We start from the raw sequence: 19,401 nt of genomic DNA, 5'->3' as shown, positions 1-19,401 counted from the left end.
CTACAAGGCAAGATGGGTCATGTCAAAAGTCAAACTGGATAACTGAGGCCCCGGAGTAGCTAAATTAACCAGGCCGAGGGTCCATCAATTTTTTTTATGTGCCAATTCTTTATACAACTATTAAACCTTGATATCATGTCTACTATGTAAACACATTTATTTAGGTCAAGAACAGAAGAGATGAAGCAATTATCTGTATAATTCAGAAAAAATCTTCCCTAGAAAGTTAAAGAGTACACATGGAGCTTGATTTGGCCAATTTTGAACCTATATGCTTTATCTTTATTATAATTTATCCCACTCACCCGTATAAACCTCATACTAACATGTAAAGTGAACTGACAATCTGGGACAAAAAAGGTAGGTAAAGTATGTTCAACATATAGACAGGATCCAGTGAATACAGGTCACAGAACAAAATGATGAACTGCAGTGTATTTGTCCAAATTATACCGTCAATTTTTCCCACTTTCCTTTTTACTTAGCCTGGGAAAACACTGTGAGAATCTCCAAAAACAATCTTTGATACCCAGATTTTGTCCACTGCTGGATGCCTAGTATTTTCTTTTGAGAACTGGCATTCCCTTTTTTTTCAATCTTATGAAAAAATTGCACTTTTCTACCCCTTTGGCCTTGATTTTCAATGACTTCTTTTTTGTACACACAAGTATGAATTTCTACTCCCGAAGTGTGACAGGTATATTGGCCTTTTCTAAAAGAAATGAAAAAAAGTTAAAATATTGAGAGTTTAAATACTTTTTCACAGAAATAAACTATTCAATTTTAAAGGTAGAGAGAGAGAGAGAAACATTTTATTCTTTCTATCATGAACATCATCAGTCAACCAAGCTTCACATTTTGGGTAAAAATTTTTTAAGTATGAATTGTTTCAGAACCTATTTTATTAAAAAAAAAAAAAAGGAAGAACAGGTGTATTTTGGCAGAGAAGTAAAATATAAAATATGCAAAATTTGTTTTAAAATTGGCATACAAAATTTTAAAACACAGTACAATTATATAAAAATACAGCACAGCCAACGGCCTGTAAATTTCCTTTGGCATTTCATTTGGTAGAGTTAAACAGAAAAACCTTTCTAAAAAAAAATTAGCTATCAACACAGTACATAAGTTAGGTTGTATATGTTGAAAGAACTTTTCCTTGAGTTTCCAAAATCCTTTTCTTACATGATAACCCACATAAAGCATGACTAGTGAGGTATATAGGGCAAAACACTTAGGCAGATGTACAATAAGGAAAAAGTGCATAATCAAAGAATTCTTCCCATTTTCATAGAAATATCAGGTTAAATCTGAGTTCTTCTTGATGTATCATTTTACTTTGGCAGAATTAAAATAAACCCATACAAATGTCTTTGTTCAAGTCCCAGCAGCAGTGATATGTCTCCTTTGGTGGCATTATCTGATGCCACAATACCGCACAGTCTCTAGAGGAACTAAGGTTTTGTGTGTGTCTGCATCTGTAACTGCAAACATCAAACGTAAGATCATACGTCAAGCACCATGTCATACTGTTGTCCCTTCTTCCGCCTGCCACATTTATTGATGAGAACCACATACAGTGTCAAAAGCATGACCCAATAGCATGCATACAGCAACGTTCCAACAATTAAAACTGTCTGTTTGGATTCTGAGAATGGCTTTTTAGATTCCTTATAAATGGTGAAAATCACACCACCCAGGAGGATTGTAAACCAAACTGATACTGGAATGAGTCCTATGAAATTAACAACAATGGTTTTCCTTCCAGATGTGCCCCACCCAGCTTTGTTTATCGTTGCAATTGCAAACATCTTGGCAGGAAGTAAACTTGACATGTATAACACTGAGTAGAGGGACATGAAGACCATGACGATATTTCCTCTAAGGCAGCTGGCAAAAGATGATTTTATGAGACCCACTAACTGGACAGTTAACAAGAAGAGGAGGATGTTCCAAATTTTACCCCTGTAGAAAAGCTGGATTACTGTGGCAATGAGAAAGAAAGGGAAGAACCCAGTGATGACTGCTTCATAGGTCATCCACAAGTGATGTTTATGAAACCACATGGCATTGTACAGCCACTCTCGGAAGTAGGACTTGCTCCAACGGGTCTGCTGGTTTAACCATCTGAGATATTCTATAGGTGTTTCAGTAAGGCACTTGGATCGAGCTGTGTATTTTGTTGCATAGCCCAGACTCAGCACTCGGTTCGTTAGATGCCTGTCATCTCCAAAACTACATTGGCTGCCCATAAATTCTTGATTGTACCAGTCTTCCACAAATTCATGCAATAAGGAGTTTCTGTACATTCCCAGAGGTCCACTAATGCACTGGACACATCCAAAATAAGACTGACAGGCCCTTTCTATGTTAAAAGCCATCCAGTATCTCACACTGCTTAGGAAAGATATCCAGGAATCATACTTGTTTAAAATCTGCAAGAAAAATAAAAGTAAAAATAATTAAATAAAGGTAAGCCCCAGCTAAAAATTCCAGCAAAATCTGCACCATTGTGAGGTTACTACCTAGAGTAATGTTTGTTGTTTTTGATGTTGTTTTTTAATAAATTTATTTATTTATTTATGGCTGCATTGGGTCTTCGTTGCTGTGCGTGGGTTCTCATTGCGGTGGCTTCTGTTGTTGCGGAGCACGGGCTCTAGGCACACAGGCTTCAGTAGCTGTGGTTCGAAGGGTCTAGGGCACAGGCTCAGTAGTTGTGGTGCACAGGCTTAGTTGCTCCATGGAATGTGGGATCTTCCCGGACCAGGGATCGAACCCGTGTCTCCTGCATTGGCAGGTGGATTCTTAACCACTGCGCCACCAGGGAAGCCCATGTTTGTTTTTTTTATCCTTCTATTTAGCCTCTTTCCTTTTTTTAACACAATTTTACATTATTTTCTTTGATTCTATATACTATATTAATTTGATAAGTTGGGTGTATGTGTTGGGACTTCTTGACAATAATTTTTTTCTACTCCATCACTCTCTGTTCTCTTTTGTTATGTGTTTTGTTTCTTTTTCTTGTTATGTTATAAAATTGAGATTTTTTTCGGCTTTGGTTCTCAGCCCTTAAATTATTCTCCCACTGGCAGTCCAGTGGTTAAAGATTTCGCCTTCCAATGCAGGTTGCGGGGGCGTCCATCCCTGGTCGGGGAGCTGGGATCCCACCCACACGCCTCACGGCCAAAAAACCAAAGACATAAAACAGAAGCAATATTGCAGCAAATTCAAAAGAGACTTTAAAAAAATGGTCCACATCAAAAAATCTTTAAAAAAAAATTATTCTCCCACTTCCTTACGATCTAATATTTGAAAGTTTTTAAGTCCTATGCTCTTCTCTTTTCAACTCATCCAACTCTATTATTCTCCTTCCTCCCCAGTTTTAGCAATGCCAGTGATAAAAGGGTTTGCTCTGGCTTCACCCCAGATCTGGAATCCTGAAATAATGCTCTACACAAAGGCTATTAAAATTATTAGTTTTGGGGGGCAATATTTCTTAATTCTCTCCTCTGTCTCAATTTTATTCAGTTTTCATCTGGGTTTTACATGCTTCCTTTTTATCACCAGGGTATTTCTTTGTCCATCTAGTGCACTTTCTTTGCCTTCACTATTACCATGCATGTAAATATGGGTTATACAGCAACACAATACCTACATTTAAAGTCAAAATTCCACGTGCTTCTCACATCTTTGGCTAAAATCTAGTGCACTTTTGCAAAGAGCTCACTTTAATCTTCATATATTTTCACATATTTGTTTTCCCATTCCATAAATTTCAAATCACCTTCATTAATATTTGTTTCACTTATTGTTTCTCCATTGATAGCAAATAATAATAATTGGAAAACTCACTTAATTGTTCCTTTGACTTTCTCTCTAGTGTAAATTTGAGACGCTGTTTCTCTTTTTTTTCCTTTGTATTCCAATTTGGATTTTTGACCAACCATATATTGTTCAGCTTTTAAATACGTAGTTATATGACATAGACTCCATCTCCTGCCATACCTCCATTTCTTAACCCTTGTACTAAATGAATTCCAACATCATTTTACCAGAACATTAAGTTGTGGCTCAAGAAGATATGGCAGAAATTATTACACATTTACATTATAGTTTATATAACTTATCAGCCACTACATACTTGTGTTATAACCCAGGATTAAGCAAAGCAATCATAAGTTACTTCAATTTAGACAGCAGAAGAGGTATAAAGTGGGTCCAAGGAACATTCTAGTATGTCTCTGGCACCAGAAACAATATCTGGCACAGATTTGGGTGTATAATAAACGTATGTTCAAAGAATCAGTGAGTGAGGGTACTACTAAAAGTGACTCATGCAAAAAGTGAGCTCACGTACCTGGACATCTCCCCCGACACCTCCAACCATGGGATCTTCTTCTAAAACTTTTACCATCTCCACAGATGAGGCAGGGTCAAGCATGGTGTCTGAATCACAAACCTGCAAAGAAGAAAGTAAGAAGTAAGTTCAAGAAAAGAAGATGATGAGTGTACTCCGTGTAGTCAAAAGTGGGCATATATATTATGCCTTCAGCCTATCATCACAAGGCCTCAATAAGCGAGTAACACAGGGATGAGAGTTTGCTACATGATGGCCAACACAAAGAACCTGCAAACTCAATATTTAAGCTAATGACATGGCTGGATAGAACAGCTAAAGTGATGACCTAGGCATGTCATGTAGGGTGACCAGTTTTGCCTGGTTTGCCATGGATGTACGCAATTCTGGCAATGAAAGTCTCATGTCCCAGGTAACATCCTAGATTTCCAGGACTTGGAAAACATCTTGGGTTGGTCACCATAGATATCTCTTTTTTTAAAAAAATTGCCTTCCATAAGGCTTTTAGATATCTTATCCCTCAGGTCTGAATGATGATAGGAAACTCCTATGACAGTATTGAAAAAAAGGCATGTTTAACAGTGATTATTTTTCTCTATTTTAATATGGTGATTAAGACAGGAAAGCAGTTCTACTAAGGCTGGTTGTATAATTAGTTCTGAAGCAAGATGTCCATTTGACCTGGGCTTAGCTGATGACATTCCATTAGAAAGGAAACTAGCCTGACGGTCAGTCCACCTTTTTATTTTAGAGTATCAAGTATTCGTCTAGCTCTTTACATACAGAAGTAGATGTTAAATTATCTTAAGCTTTTCTAGAAGTGCTAATTATTATTCTTAAAAACAAACTTTATACAGGACAAAAAAACAATTTTGAAACCAAACCAACTACAACTTCAAGAAAATTATTAGTATTTGTCTATACCCATTAGCCGCTCCCAGAAATTTCTACTGGAGGCCAAAGGTACAGGGTTATAAATAGTACTTTTCTTCCCAAGATGATTTATGAACTTATTGAATGAAACAGAAAAATAAAGGAGAGGAGAAACCAAAATATGACATGTATACTCATAAAGCTGATATGGAGAATAGGGCTTATATCAATGGAGTAGCAGACTTTGCAACTATGTTCTCCAGAATTAGACTGATGTACCAATTCCAAATAGCATCTAAGTGGGACTAGTCTCCTCCTCAAGACAGTTAATGCCCCTTCGAAAGGGATGGCAGATGCCTGCTCCTTCATGGCGGCTCACTTCTAGAAGAAAGGGGGAAGAAGGAGCTAGGCTACCCCTTACTCCTCCCGTACTCACCAATCAGATTAAGTCACTTCTCTTAGGGAGATATTAGGTACGTTACACCTGTGGATGGAGCTCCTTCCACATGATCAAAGAAAATCAAAAGTAGGAAAAGAGCTGTCACCTCTCTATTCCTGGTTGATATTAATAAAATAGTATCCTTTTCTGGAAAATGCAGCCAGGCCCAAGTAGACATAAAGTGATGAAAATTGACATGTAATGAACCAGTTTCACATCCCCATCTAAGCAATAAATGATATGATTGGCAGAGACGGGAGTGTTATCTGCAATTCCACTGTTTTTCTATGTAGTCTGGCTACATTTATGAATTTAATCAAGATTTAGTCTCCTTATTTATATAAAAAGCAAGTATTTGTGCAGTTCTCAGAGCTGCTTCATAAAAATAGTACGGATTTGATATACCAGTTTTGAATGAAAATAATATTTAGAAGCATGAACTCTGAGTTAAAGGGGATTTTATATGTCGGAGGAGTCCCTCACATACATAGCCAGGAAGTCTCAACATTTAAAAAAGAGTGCCTATCTTAATTTTATTAATAGTTTTTTTTCTGAAAAACATTAATATATATTAATAAAGAATGTTGGTGAAAAGAGCAATTCAAATGCATTATTGTAACATGACTTAAGGAGTATATAGGGTATCCAATTATTAAAAGTGAAATCATCACCTCTCTGGACTCAACTAATTATAACAATTTTAAAGTTAATTTCTGAATTTTGTATATTACTTTACCTATTTAGAAACAGGCATTTTCTAAATAACCTACTGCCCCATTTTTTTGGAGGGGGCATTCTATTTTGGTCTGCATGGTCTTACTTATTTTAGAGGAAAAAAATAGACAGCAGCTAGGCATTAGTATTCCATTAAAAAAATAGGATTTTTCTAATACTTCAGTTTATACTCAAGGGTCCCAAGCCTCAGAAACCGAAGCAAATTCCTCCAATAGCGATATTTTGCTCTCTCATGCCTTGTCTGTCACTGTTTGGTATACGGCTATAAGCCTGGCAGGCCAGTAACTAGGGTAGTAGAAAGTGAAGGCATAATTTCAAAGCCACCTTTCCACCTCTCAGCATCCAGAGTTTATGGCCACACCCACCTCTATTGACTCAAGCTGGGAAAGGTAAAACCAGAAAGCTAAAATAAGACTAAAAACAACAGGAAGGGGGCAACCTAGAATTAATGTTCAAGTAACTCCGCCTGCTTGTAAGATAAGCAAGCCAAGGGAACTGCCTCTGTGAAATGACTAAACTTGAACCAAACTTCTGAGGTTCTGCATATTTAAATTGACCCTGCCCCTCCCAGTTTCCAACAGCAAAGTGCCAGAAGTTCTCAGAGAGATTGTTCACATGGTGAGTTTAACTGTCAGAAGGGAAAGCTCTCAGAAATCTCCTGGGAGGGGTTTGTTATAGTGGGATCAAAGAGTTTTCTAAAGAAGTTCTATTTCTGGATGTTCTTTGGTGATAGAATGCCAACTAGAAAACCACCGTCGATGACAGTCTGTGAAAGCATGTATGTTCATGGATATAACAGTATTAATTCGTTTGTGTGTAAAGGGTGTAACTGTAGCCCTTCTTAAAATCAGTCTAGTAAAAACAGGATTTCTAGCTGTCTCCTCACCAATTAATGAGAAGTGTGCGATTTCACGAATGTTGGCTGTTTAGCTCTGGGCTAGAAACTGTGGGAGAAATACACCAGTTCACAAGGAGCTTAACCTCACACTGGGAAAAACCACAGGACTGATTTGCACACAGGAAACAATTGGAGAACAAATCAAAATGTCTTTCTGTCCACGCTGAATGTATCACTGTAATTTGTTTAAACTACATGATCGCCAGTCATAAGATTTCTCACTAGGAGATATGGAAATGAGGCAAAGTCACTAAATTTTGACTAAAATGAGTGGAAAATGTCAAGACAAGAAGACGTTATTGGGAGGAACCAGCCACCTCAATCATAACCACAGAATCATCGGCTAAATTGCTTAAGACCATGGCTCCCCGTCCTTCACTGTTCTAGCCAAGAGACAGTGCCGCCGCTTTCTCCGTATCTAAAACAGGAGTTGGCGAACTAAGGTCTACGGACGAGTCTGCCTTCCCACCAATTTCTATATGGCCTGGGGGTTAAAAATAGCTTTTACCTTATTAAATAGCTGAAAAAAAATTGAAAAAGAGTTTTTTGTGACACATGGAAATTATATGAAATTCAAATTCCAGTGGCCATAAATAAAGTTTTATTGGAACCCAGTCATGCACATTCAGTTTCATATTATCTATGGCTGCTTTCACACTAAAACAGCAAAGTTGAATAGCTGCAACACAGACCATATAGCCCGCAAAGCTTAATGGTTTCTCTCAGGCCTTTTACAAGCAAGTATGCCAACCCTGAGCCTAAAAGAATTGGTTGGGGAGCCGGGGGTGGGTCTCTTTCATAAAAAAACAAAGAACAAACTAAAAGAGCAAGTTGAGATAAAGTATGTTCTAAGTCCCAATTTAACTCTACTAGAGGTTTTTACGGTTGCCTCTGTCTCCTATTCTTATAATAGGCCAAGATTTGACTATTATAACAAATCAAGAGGCTTACTACTTTTATGACCTTGAACAAACTGTTACCATCATCATGGTACCAGAGTGACACACTGTATGTAAAAGTACTTGGTAAATTACAAAAGCTCACAGAAAAGTCATATATGCCATTAGTATAGGGTAATAATCTTTAATTGTTTATACTTGCTAAGTAAACCCACTTATTACCATGAACAGGTGACTCAGTAAAGAGAATCACCAAAAGGAACATGAGAATGGATTACATATCAAGAATATCTTGGGCTTCCCTGGTGGCACAGTGGTTGAGAGTCCGCCTGCCGATGCAGGGGACACAGGTTCGTGCCCTGGTCCAGGAAGATCCCACATGCCGCGGAGCGGCCGGGCCCGTGAGCCATGGCCGCTGAGACTGCGCGTCCGGAGCCTGTGCTCCGCAATGGGAGAGGCCACAACAGTGGGAGGCCCGCGTACAGTCAAAAAAAAAAAAAAAGAATATCTTATCACAATGAACAAGTTCAAATGTATCCAAAACACCTAGAGCAGTTAGATATATAAATTGCTATAAATGTGTTAAATAAGCTGTTAGACTGAAGTCCATTCCAATTTATCTCACTGATCTTAAAGTTAATCTACCTCACAACAATTTTAATCAAAATATCCTGTAGAAATATTGTTAGTTATTCTACCATATGTTTTTCAACTTCTAAGACCCAAGTCTAAAATGCTGAGTATCCATGTTTCACCTTTTTTTAAACATATTTCCTTTCAGACTGACTGGTGGATTCTCCACCTCTGCCTGCCCCGCACCACTTCAAGGGGCTCTGAGAGCTACACAGCAACAGGAAGCCTTAACTATTCTGGCTGCCTTCGATGAGGAAACAGGCTGAGGATTAATCAAGACTCATTCTGTTGCTACTGCTTTCACCCTCTGCCTGCTTGTAAACCTCAATCCTTTCTTAATCTTGACCCTTCATCTTAACCTGAACCCAGGGAGATGATTTATTTCAACCATGTTTGAAGTTTACTATTGGTCATGATCCCACTGCCCAGTTTCCCTTCCAAAACTTAACCACATAGTAAATGGAAAGTACCCCCTACCCCCTCTTTCCCCCAGGACATTCCCCCTAGTGAAAAGAAGTCAGCCAGAATTTTAAAATTCACCGATAGTTATGTACTGGCAAACACAAGATGGTGCTAGCCCCCAGAACTCCTAACAGTACAATGCCAGAGTAAACACACTACTGAAAGGAAAAGAAAGCACTATGCAAAACCTTGGAATCAGACAGATCTGAGTCCCAATCCACAATTGACCAGTTATATTCCCTTGGACTAGCTTTGTAACCTTAAACTCCTTACCTCACCTTTCTAAGTCTCCATCTCTCAGGTGAAAAATATGGATAAGCACATCCACCTCATAAGTTTGCTGTAATGGAGAATTAACTAGATAATGTATGTATAGCAGTTATAAGGGCTAGCTCATAGTAAATGCTCGTTAAAAGGAAGACATATCTACTAAGAAGTGATCATCAAAACCAGAGGCACAAACTAAGAACACTAGTCCAACGAGGGAAGGGGTCCTTCTTATCTGTACTGTAAATAAACCATGACTCGCTCAGAGAGCAAAAACTAATGCCTTGTCCAATGCCCAACAAATTTAAATTAAACAAGCTGGATTATTGAGCAGGCAATATAAAAATCCTTAGATTGGGCTGACTACTAGGGAAAAAGATTAGAGAGCAGTTTATGGCAGACTGTGAGTGGCAAAAACAAAATCATAGGATGTAAGAATTTTAGGACTAAAAAGACCTTTTGAAATTAATCAGTGAGACCATTCCAGGAAAAAATAAATGCTCTCAAAGAAAAATACAGAAACTCTTTTGGGGGCGAGGGATGGGGGATAGGGAAGATGATTCTCTCGTAGTAATTTTGTTTATGGTATAAGATCTCAAATCTAGCCAATAAAAAGCCTCTAAATCATAAAAACCTCAACAATTTGGCCCTTATTTGTTGCTCTTTTTAAAAGGAATTGGGAAGATATATACCTTTCTTGTTAGAATGTGTTACCCAAATTGTTATAAAGTGACATTTGCCTTCACGCAACCTAGAATCTTTTTAAGACATTAAGGAGTCATTTGGTTTTTCTCTTTTCTTTTTCAGGAAGGCTTATACACAAGTAATAGTTGTAGGTGTAAAGCAAAGGTGACAAGCCAGCTGGAAAAATGAGAAACCAAATGTTGTCACCTCTAGGCTTAAGCCAGGAAACACCCTTATTCCAAATGGTTGGAAAGCACATAATGGTTGCCTTAAATCAGGGTTTACATTCAAGAACCCAACTTTGAGGGAAAGTGTAGATTAAAAATGAAAAGAAAATTCTAATGCTATACTCCCTTTTGTGTGGTTGCTGTTGTTTGTTGTTTTTGTTTGTTTGATCCCAATCTTGAAAAGCATACATATGTTGCTAGAAAGAAATTAAGACAGTCCTAAGTTAGAGTCTTTAGCTAAAAGTGATCTCAGAAATCATCTCTTCTACCAGTTGAGGCCCGTAGCAAGTAAACAGTTAAATCAAGAATTCAGATTTCCCCATTCTTATTTCAATGTGCTCAATTTCATTCTCTAAGATGAAGTATACAAAGTCACATTAACATTCTCAACATGACCCTTCAGAAATTTTCAGAAAATAGGAACCAATCAAATGTTATACGCAGTCAATCCTCATTATGCACGGTAGTTATGTTCTACAAAGCTTCCATGAACAGTGAGTTAGCAAATACTAAAAAATTGCTTCTAGTGGACATACAGAGTTAGGTTCCTCGAAGTCTCTGGTCACGGCATCTTTGTCTAGTGATCAATACCTAACCTTGTTGTATCTGTGCTTACTTGTTTATTTGTGTCACCTTATTTAATATGTATTATTGATTCATTAACATTGAGCTCATGTCCAGCAGCATTGTAACTCATGCCTGAACAAAGTTCACCTAACAAACCTATTTTCTCCATAAGGCAATTATAGCCTTCTTGTGTTACTATCACTAGACAACATTTCAACACTACACTTGGGGACCATTTTAAACAGCTACATCAGCAACCAAAAGCACAAAAATGTGAAAAACATAATATTAAATAGACTAAAGAAGCTACTTGTTTACAGTATAAAAGGTAAAACAAAAAGGCAAAGCATAATCTTGTGTGACCTCAGCTGGGAACATGCACATCAGATGACTCACTTTTTTTTGCCATTCTGCACATGTCTGCAAATGATCACAAAAGCACTGCAACTACTGATTTTCGGGTAATAAATACATTTTAGTCAGTAGGTTAACTTGGAAATACAGAATCCATGAATAATAAGGGTCAACTCTACTATTATGAATGATTTAGTCTTACTTTCCTTCTGCTCAAAGAATCTTGGATAGCTATGGTACTGCCAGATTAAATTAATAATAAAATTGCTTCCTATAATCTTCCCTTTTAGAAAATGTTCATACTTATTGTATAACTTTTACCTGGGAAATTCTTAATACACACATCAGACGATACTGCTTTTTTCCTTTGTTATATAGACTGGTGGCCACTTATGTGGAAATATCAATGTTCAGTGAAAAGAAATATAAATAAAGTAATTATCTAATCTATATATCAAAAGACACTTTAAAAGTCTTCTGATATTGTTAAGTAAAAAATACAGAAAAGTAAACATGATATAATCTCAAAATTGTTTTTAAAATAAGGAAAAATAGAAGAGTATATGCTGGAAAGTATTAAATTTGATAATCTATGTATGGGTCATGTATTCGCTTCAGATGATTTTTTTAAATTGAAGTATGGTTGATTTACTATGTTTCATGTATACAGCAAAGTGATTCAGTTATACATACATACATATCTATTCTTTTTCAGGTTCTTTGCCATTATAGATTATTACAAGATATTGAATATAGTTCCCTATGCTATACAGTAGCTCTTTATTATCTACTTTATAGATAGTAGTGTGTATCCGTTAATCCCAAATTCCTAATTTATCTTTCCCCTCTCTGCTGCAGATTATTTTAATTTTGCTCATTGCACTTTTCTACATCATTGAAAAAGTTTCTCCAGAAAATACTTTGATTCAAAATTAAGAAAATCTTCCTCATTCACCTCCTTATTTCTCATTCCCTGTATTTGATTTTCTCACTTTATTTTTCTTCTGCTGCTTTTCTATCTTATCTATCCCTGGAAGCAGCCACTAGCATCATAGATGAATTTCCTACCATGTTGGCTTCGTCTTAAACTAAAGCTTCCCTCCATGTTCTATGTCAGCATTTATTATTTGAGAGGCTACAAGGCTGAAAGAGTAATTACTATAGAAGACTAGAGATGAGAGAGGAGAGATATAAGAGGTGGTGATGGAGAAAGGCTTGCTCTGAAAGAAACCAGAGGGAGCCAACCCAGAAGGCTCAGGAGTGCAGGTAGAAAGGTTAACCTTGAGATAGGAGGTGAGGTGTGGTACCCTTGAGACTGTAAGCAGAAGAGAGTCAGATCTTGACGGCCTTCACAGCCTGTACTTTTGCTGTTCTCTTTTGTAGAAGGCAAGATCATCTGTTTGTAGTTAAGCAGGAAGGAGTTTGGGTAAGGTCCTAGGAGAGTGATGAAGATGTGCAATAACAGACGCGAGAGGAATAAGCAAGACATCTATTCAAGATCAAGTGAAAAGAGTGCTGACTAGTGCTGAGGATCCAGCTGCAACTGGAAACCAATCATTTTGGCCATCTCTCTGCACAGTTAAACAGTGTTCTCTAGCCAGGTTAGCAAGTATGAGCAGATGGTCCATTTCTTCCCCTAGCCCCCATTCTCTCTTGTGTATTAGCACCTGAATTTTGCTTCCTTCCATCCCTAACCAACTTGAACTCCACATTCAATCACTTGTAATATTCAGGAGCCAACATCCTCAAACCCCTCCCTCTTTGTCTTTCTGTGGCTTCTGCTCTGTAACACTTGGGCCCTGGGTCAGTCAGAAGGAAGGATGAGAGTACTATATTAGATTGAACTTTATGCAATTTCTGTTTTTACAGGGCATCGATGAGGCATGGCAGGATAGTATTTACTAGTTTCAGAATGCCAAAAGGTTTTTTACCCCTGTTTGAGTGCTCTGAATGGACTGGAAGTCTCAAGCGGATTTGGTGCCCAGATAACAGCTGCTGCTAGGGTCAGTCTATCTGGAGGCTTCAGCCTGAAGGAAGGAAAGTTCTCAAGCCTAATGAGGGCACTAGCAAAAAGCCTACTCTAAAATTTTATATTTTGTATTAGTTTTTCCTGGACGGGCACAAGTCAAGTTGTCAAGGATAAAAACAAAATTCCAAACAAAATGTTGGGAGAAGGGGCTTTGGGAGAAGCAGGTTAAAAAACAAAGAGAAAAATCTCACAATAATGTCATGATTAGAAAGGACAAATGTAAATTGTTTTAACTAGAATTAAAGGCAAAACATCAAAACAGATGTTTTCTCATTTTAGGCCCAGAGCTTCATTCTTCAAATCCTCTGTAAGTTCCCTAGCCATTCCTTATTTAAAAGTTTCATTTTATCCTCTCATCTGGGCCTGAAGGTGCAATAGGTAAATATGTAAAAATGTCTTGGTTTAACTAAAACAGCCTTATTTGTGAAAGTTCTAGAAATTAGGAGACACTTGGGGTTGAAACTCTAATCAACTCCCTTTTATGCAGATGGTATGAACTGAAGAAATACCTCAAAATTCTTCAGATATTAGCTAAATTAACAACATGTTAATTAGCAATTGACATGTAGTATAGTTTTCAAGTAAGGACTAGATAATCATATAAGAAATAATACTTTAACAGCAAACGCTTTAATAATATTAACAATGCCATTATCAACAACTTTTGCTAAGCCCCTTTGGATACATAATTTGAAATAATTTTCTCAAATCCCTTGTGAGATTTGTTCCTTCTAATCAGGTAACTGAGGTTTGGGAGGTGGTCTTGCTCAAGGTCAACCAGCTACAAATTGTTAATTAGAACCTCAGTCAATTGACATTGAAGCCAGTGGCCACTGCCATCCCATTACACAGAGAGACACACTGGGCATCACTTTGCGTTGACAAATCCCCTAAAACATATGATGGGTCTTCCAAAAACAAGGATTTCACATTTAAGAAAAGAGGAAAAGTGTCCGGATGGATATTTGAAGCCAGAGATAGTTCTCCTTTCTCAATATCATCATGAATAAAATCTAACTAAAATATCTGCACAAAAGTACAACTAGAAAACTCACATGTACCCTATTAATGTTCTAAAGAAGAAACTTTCAGTGAGAACTAGAAGAGGAGAAACCGTAGAATTAGCAGTCAGGGAACTAATGAGAGACACAGCCTGTCTAATTTTCATGCAAGCAAACACCATCACAAATGCTTTCAAAGGTCAAGTTGCACGGAGTGAGGTAATGCTGTTTGGGGAGTGAAATAAACATGACTTAGATTTTGTTCTGGGAAGGTTGTTTTTTTGTGTTTGTTTTCCTTTTCCCTTTTTCTTTTTCTATGTGTTTCAGTTTTGAATTCCTACACTTTTAAATCAAAATTGTTTTCATCGCCCCCATTTTGCCTAGTCTCTGTGAAAACTATTTTATAGCTTCCCCTTGGCCCTGCAGATTTTCTCAAGCTCATTCTGCCGGAGGAGACACTATTTTCTTACAACGCTGGAGATTTTAAGAGTGTGGAAAATGAGGTTGGAATTGATTTGGCAGAACCAAGGGGGCAGAGAAGGTAAGGGAGGGGAAGAGAAGGAAGGAAGGGTCTCACGTTCAAAATAATCTTGATTTCCAACCAATAACACTGCACAAGCTAAGCATTTTCATAGATAGATTTAACCGTTTTACAAGATTTTTTTTCTCTCTTTCAGAATGTGCTTTCAACAGTCATGCTGTTTTCAGATGAACTGAAAGAAGCACTGTGTCCAGAAGGGACAAGGATGGACTATAGCATATGACTGGAGAGATACAAAAGATGCTTTATTTAAATGTGTTTGTCCTGGCAGATGTGGAAACCTACCTGAACATAATCCACACTTCGTCCCAGTGCTCTGAAAGCCGTGTACATGACTTCTCTTTTTCCACCCCATTTTTGCATGATGCAAATACTCTTGTTGGACAAGACCAACTGGGTGACATGTTGTGAGCTTTCTTTATGTGACTCATCCGTCTCACCAGGACCTTTCACGTGAAAGTTGTTTTTCCAGATATAAGTGGCTGATTTATCCCTGCCCATGACTTCGCTGAAGATGTCCATCATGTAAAGGTCATCTTCCGAATTTCCATCTATGACCATGACAACTTTAATTCCAGGGTAGGTTAGCCTTTTCACAGATTGCAAACATTTCCGTAAGTAGTCTGGATCTTCTTGATATGCAGCAATGCAAAGAGCAACAGTTTTGTTCAACTTAATGGGGGTTTCTAGAGATTTTTTCATTTTTCGGTGCTCCAAAAAGGCAAACAGGCTTTGGATGATGAGGTGTGATGCTAAAAAGGCACCATATAGTCCAAAAGAGAAATAGTAATTATCTGTTTGGATAAATTGGTAGCCAACAATATAAGCAGCTGTGATTCCAAGGAGTAGAGAAACTCCAAAAAGTGTGGTTCCAATTATTCTCAGGATACATAGAAACCTCTCACAATGCATCTGCAAAATAATCACATGATATACTTGGTTAGCCACTCTTGTCCCATACTTGTTGTATACCTGGTATCACAGGGAGAGCATTGGACTAGAAGCATTCCAGGTGTTCTAACCTTGAGTTTCTCACTTAACTAGTTGTATGACTTTCTGCATCTCAGTTTGCTCATCTGCAAAACAGGGATAAGGATGCCCTTTCTGCATACCTCAGAGAACTGTTTCAAACATCAAATGAGAGGATGATGCAGTGTACCATTGAAAACCGTAATGCACATATGCATTAGTTTTAGTACATTAGATCATTTGTCTAAGGATGCACTCTATGTATGTGGTCATAGCTAAGCATAAGATCTAAATATTTTGTGAGCCAGGCACTCTTTCTTCTTGTGCCATCGTGTTCCCTCACCACAATACTGACCAGTGAAAAATCTACAGGTTTTGCTAAATTTCTTATGTGTAGTTTTTTTTCAATACATTTATTTATTTTATTTATTTAGTTTTGGCTGTGTTGGGTCTTCGTTGCTGCGCACGGGCTTTCTCTAATTGTGGCTCGTGGGCTCTAGAGCGCCGGCTCAGTAGTTGTGGCGTACGGGCTTAGCTGCTCCGCCGCATGTGGGATCTTCCCGGACCAGGGCTCGAACCCGTGTCCCCTGCATTGGCAGGCGGATTCTTAACCACTGCGCCACCAGGGAAGTCCCTCTCATGTGTAGTTTTATCTCATCTCCAGTGGAAATCCCTCAGCTCACACCTTTCCCATGCAGCTAGCCAAGGTTGAACGTAAGGATACGTGGATTCTATCCTTCTAGGTCTTCCATCAACTAGCTCTGTGACTTCGAGCCAGTTGCTTTTCCTCTCTGGGCCTTGGTCTTTAAAAATCTGTTAAATGAGGGCATTTAGACTCAATTATTTCCCAAGTCTCTGTTGCCATTAAAATTTCTTTATGCATAGATATCCTACACAGACATTTATCAAAGCCCCTGAAATTCTGTATTACATTCCTTTGTTCAAATGCCTGTCTCCCTCATCCATCATTCATACCAGCTGGTTCGAACCTGGTGATCAGGAACTTTACTGGAATACAGTAAGAACACAATAAATGTTTGCAGAAATAAATCATACAATTAGAGAAGAAATAGCATCACGCTTAATTTCAACAGGTAAATTTTCTTTTGTCTTAAGAGCTTTAACACATTAGACCTAAAAACACATCCCAGTTCTTAATAATATACAATTTTGTACACCTCCCTAGCCTTTGTGAATCTCCTGAAATATTTTGAACTAGAGTACAGGAGGATCATATATTTCATATTTCTCAAAGCATCTCCAATTATGAGCATAGAAGAGGTGCTTGGTAGACCTTTAAAATTTGTTTCTTTTTGGTTTCCTAGACCCAGTTCCAACATGTGGAGGAGAGGGGGTTTCCTACACATGTCACAAACAATTCTCTAGACACCTGCTGGGTGCCTGACAATTAAATCAATGTTGATATCATATGCCTGACAGAATCAGATTCCACAGGTTAAGAGTTCAGTCCTACAAGACTGCCCCCCACAAACACCCACACTTCAGATGCCAGTTGCAAGCCCAGGTTGTTACCTGTAATTACGATAAACTGGGTAAAAATCAGAGGTTCACAAGACCCCTTCCTGTGTTCAATTAATTTGCTAGAAGGAACTCACAGAACCAGGAAACCTGTTTACTCATTAGATTACTGGTTTATTATAAAAGGATGTAACTCAGGAACAGCCAGATGCACAGGGCAAGGTATGGGGAAAGGGCATGGAGTTCCAGGCCCCACTCTCCCCAAATCTCCACATGTTCATCGATCCATAAGCTCTCTGAACCCTCTCCTTTGGGGTTTTTAGAGACTCCATTACATAGGCATGATTGATTATATCATTGACCATTGGCAACTGAACTCAATCTCCAGTCTGTCTTCCCTCCTCAATGGTCTGGGCAGGGAAATGGAAGTTCCAACCCTCTAATCACATGTTTGGCTCTACTGGCAACCAGACTCAACCAGGTGCATTCCAAAAGTCACCTCATGAGCATAACGAAAGACATCTCTAAATTTGCAAGTAACTCCAATTTAATCTTTTCCCTTAATTCAACTAATTTTTGAAAGCTAAGTAAATTTATTTTCAAAGTTACTTTGGGCTAAGCAATTACCTCTGTAAAATCTCTTATTGGATATGCTATTTATATTTCCCTATTCCACATTAAGACTTAAAATTGAATGTTGAGGGCTTCCCTGGTGGCGCAGTGGTTGAGAGTCCGCCTGCCGATGCGGGGGACGCGTGTTCGTGCCCCAGTCCGGGAAGATCCCACATGCCGCAGAGCGGCTGGGCCCGTGAGCCATGGCTGCTGAGCCTGCGCGTCCGGAGCCTGTGCTCCGCAACCGGAGAGGCTACAACAGTGAGAGGCCCGCGTACCGCAAAAAAAAAAAATTGAATGTTGATATAAAACCTATTAACATCTTGATTTACTAGCTGTGTGGCCATCACATCCCTCAGCTCCAAGTGCCACCATTCACATTCTAGCCCCTGTGGTCATCACTGAGGTGGTCCTGAGTGGGTATGCATTACACTTTAGGGTAGCTTACTGTGACTGCTCACCAACTGTGTTTCCACTCCTTCTGAGCAGACTGCTTGATGTGGCCATGGCATTCCAGCCTTTGTTAATCTGAGACGTGCCACTTCCAATAGGGCTTTTAAGGGGGAGAATGGGCCTCCTGCAATATCTCTTTTCCCTCCACAGTCTTGGTGTACATATCAACAGGTCCTAAGGGATTGCAGAGCCCAAAGATAGAGGGAGCTTCCTTGAACTGCCACATGGAAGGAAGCCAGCCACCAATGCCACCAATCAGGAATACCTGCCTTGGACTCTTATGTTAACAAGAAATAATTTTTGAGTTTGTGTTTGTTTGTGTGCCCATTACTCATTTTGGGTTTAGCTTCCCAAACTCATTACAATCTAAGTAATGCAGAGCAGGCTGGAGACCAGGGTTTGAGCTTGTGGACGTTATTTTTCTTTGTGAAATGGAGATGATGGTACTTGTCAACAACCCTTCACAGGGCTACAGTGAGGAGCAAAATCAAAGTGTTTGTGAAACTGTTTTTAAAAAATCAGAAACACAATACAAAGTATCAGCTAACATGGAAGCTAAAAAAACAAAGCAAAACAAAAACCAAATGTGCGTTCCACTTTTAGCACGTATATAGGATTTCATAGAATGCAACAAGTACCCTGATAAAGGTAATCACAACACAAATGGAAAGTTCAAGCTGCTGGGCAATGGTTAAATGCTGAGTTTTCAATGAAAGGCAAGAGAGCACAGCATCCCTTGTTAATTAAAACTTCTGATCGGATGCTGAAAACTCCCAAAGTGTACATTAACTAATGCCTAAAGGTTCTGGGAGCACCAGACTAGGAACTTGTCTTTTCCAAGACATGAGTCATTCTCCCAAGAGTGAAAAATTTCAAGGCGACTAAAACTCTCTGCCTGGGAGAAGCTTAAAAGTGTGTTCTG

At 38.5% G+C, this 19,401-nt stretch overlaps 1 protein-coding gene across 1 annotated transcript; it reads right to left on the bottom strand.

The window, feature by feature from the left end:
- Nucleotides 1-1,214: 1,214 nt before the first annotated feature.
- On the bottom strand, nucleotides 1,215-15,878 carry LOC307176129 (hyaluronan synthase 2; the record flags this gene model as incomplete). Its single annotated transcript, XM_079901933.1, has 3 exons — nucleotides 1,215-2,435; nucleotides 4,358-4,459; nucleotides 15,252-15,878. 3 exons carry the CDS (start codon nucleotides 15,876-15,878, stop codon nucleotides 1,506-1,508), a joined length of 1,659 nt encoding a protein of 552 aa, XP_079758059.1. The 3' UTR covers nucleotides 1,215-1,505.
- Between the last annotated feature and the right edge of the window lie 3,523 nt (nucleotides 15,879-19,401).

The sequence above is a fragment of the Stenella coeruleoalba genome (genome assembly GCF_951394435.1).
Source record: "Stenella coeruleoalba genome assembly, chromosome: 17".
NCBI lineage: Eukaryota > Metazoa > Chordata > Mammalia > Artiodactyla > Delphinidae > Stenella > Stenella coeruleoalba.
The sequence above is the reverse complement of the archived record's forward strand: the minus strand, read 5'-3'. Positions and strand labels throughout refer to the sequence as shown.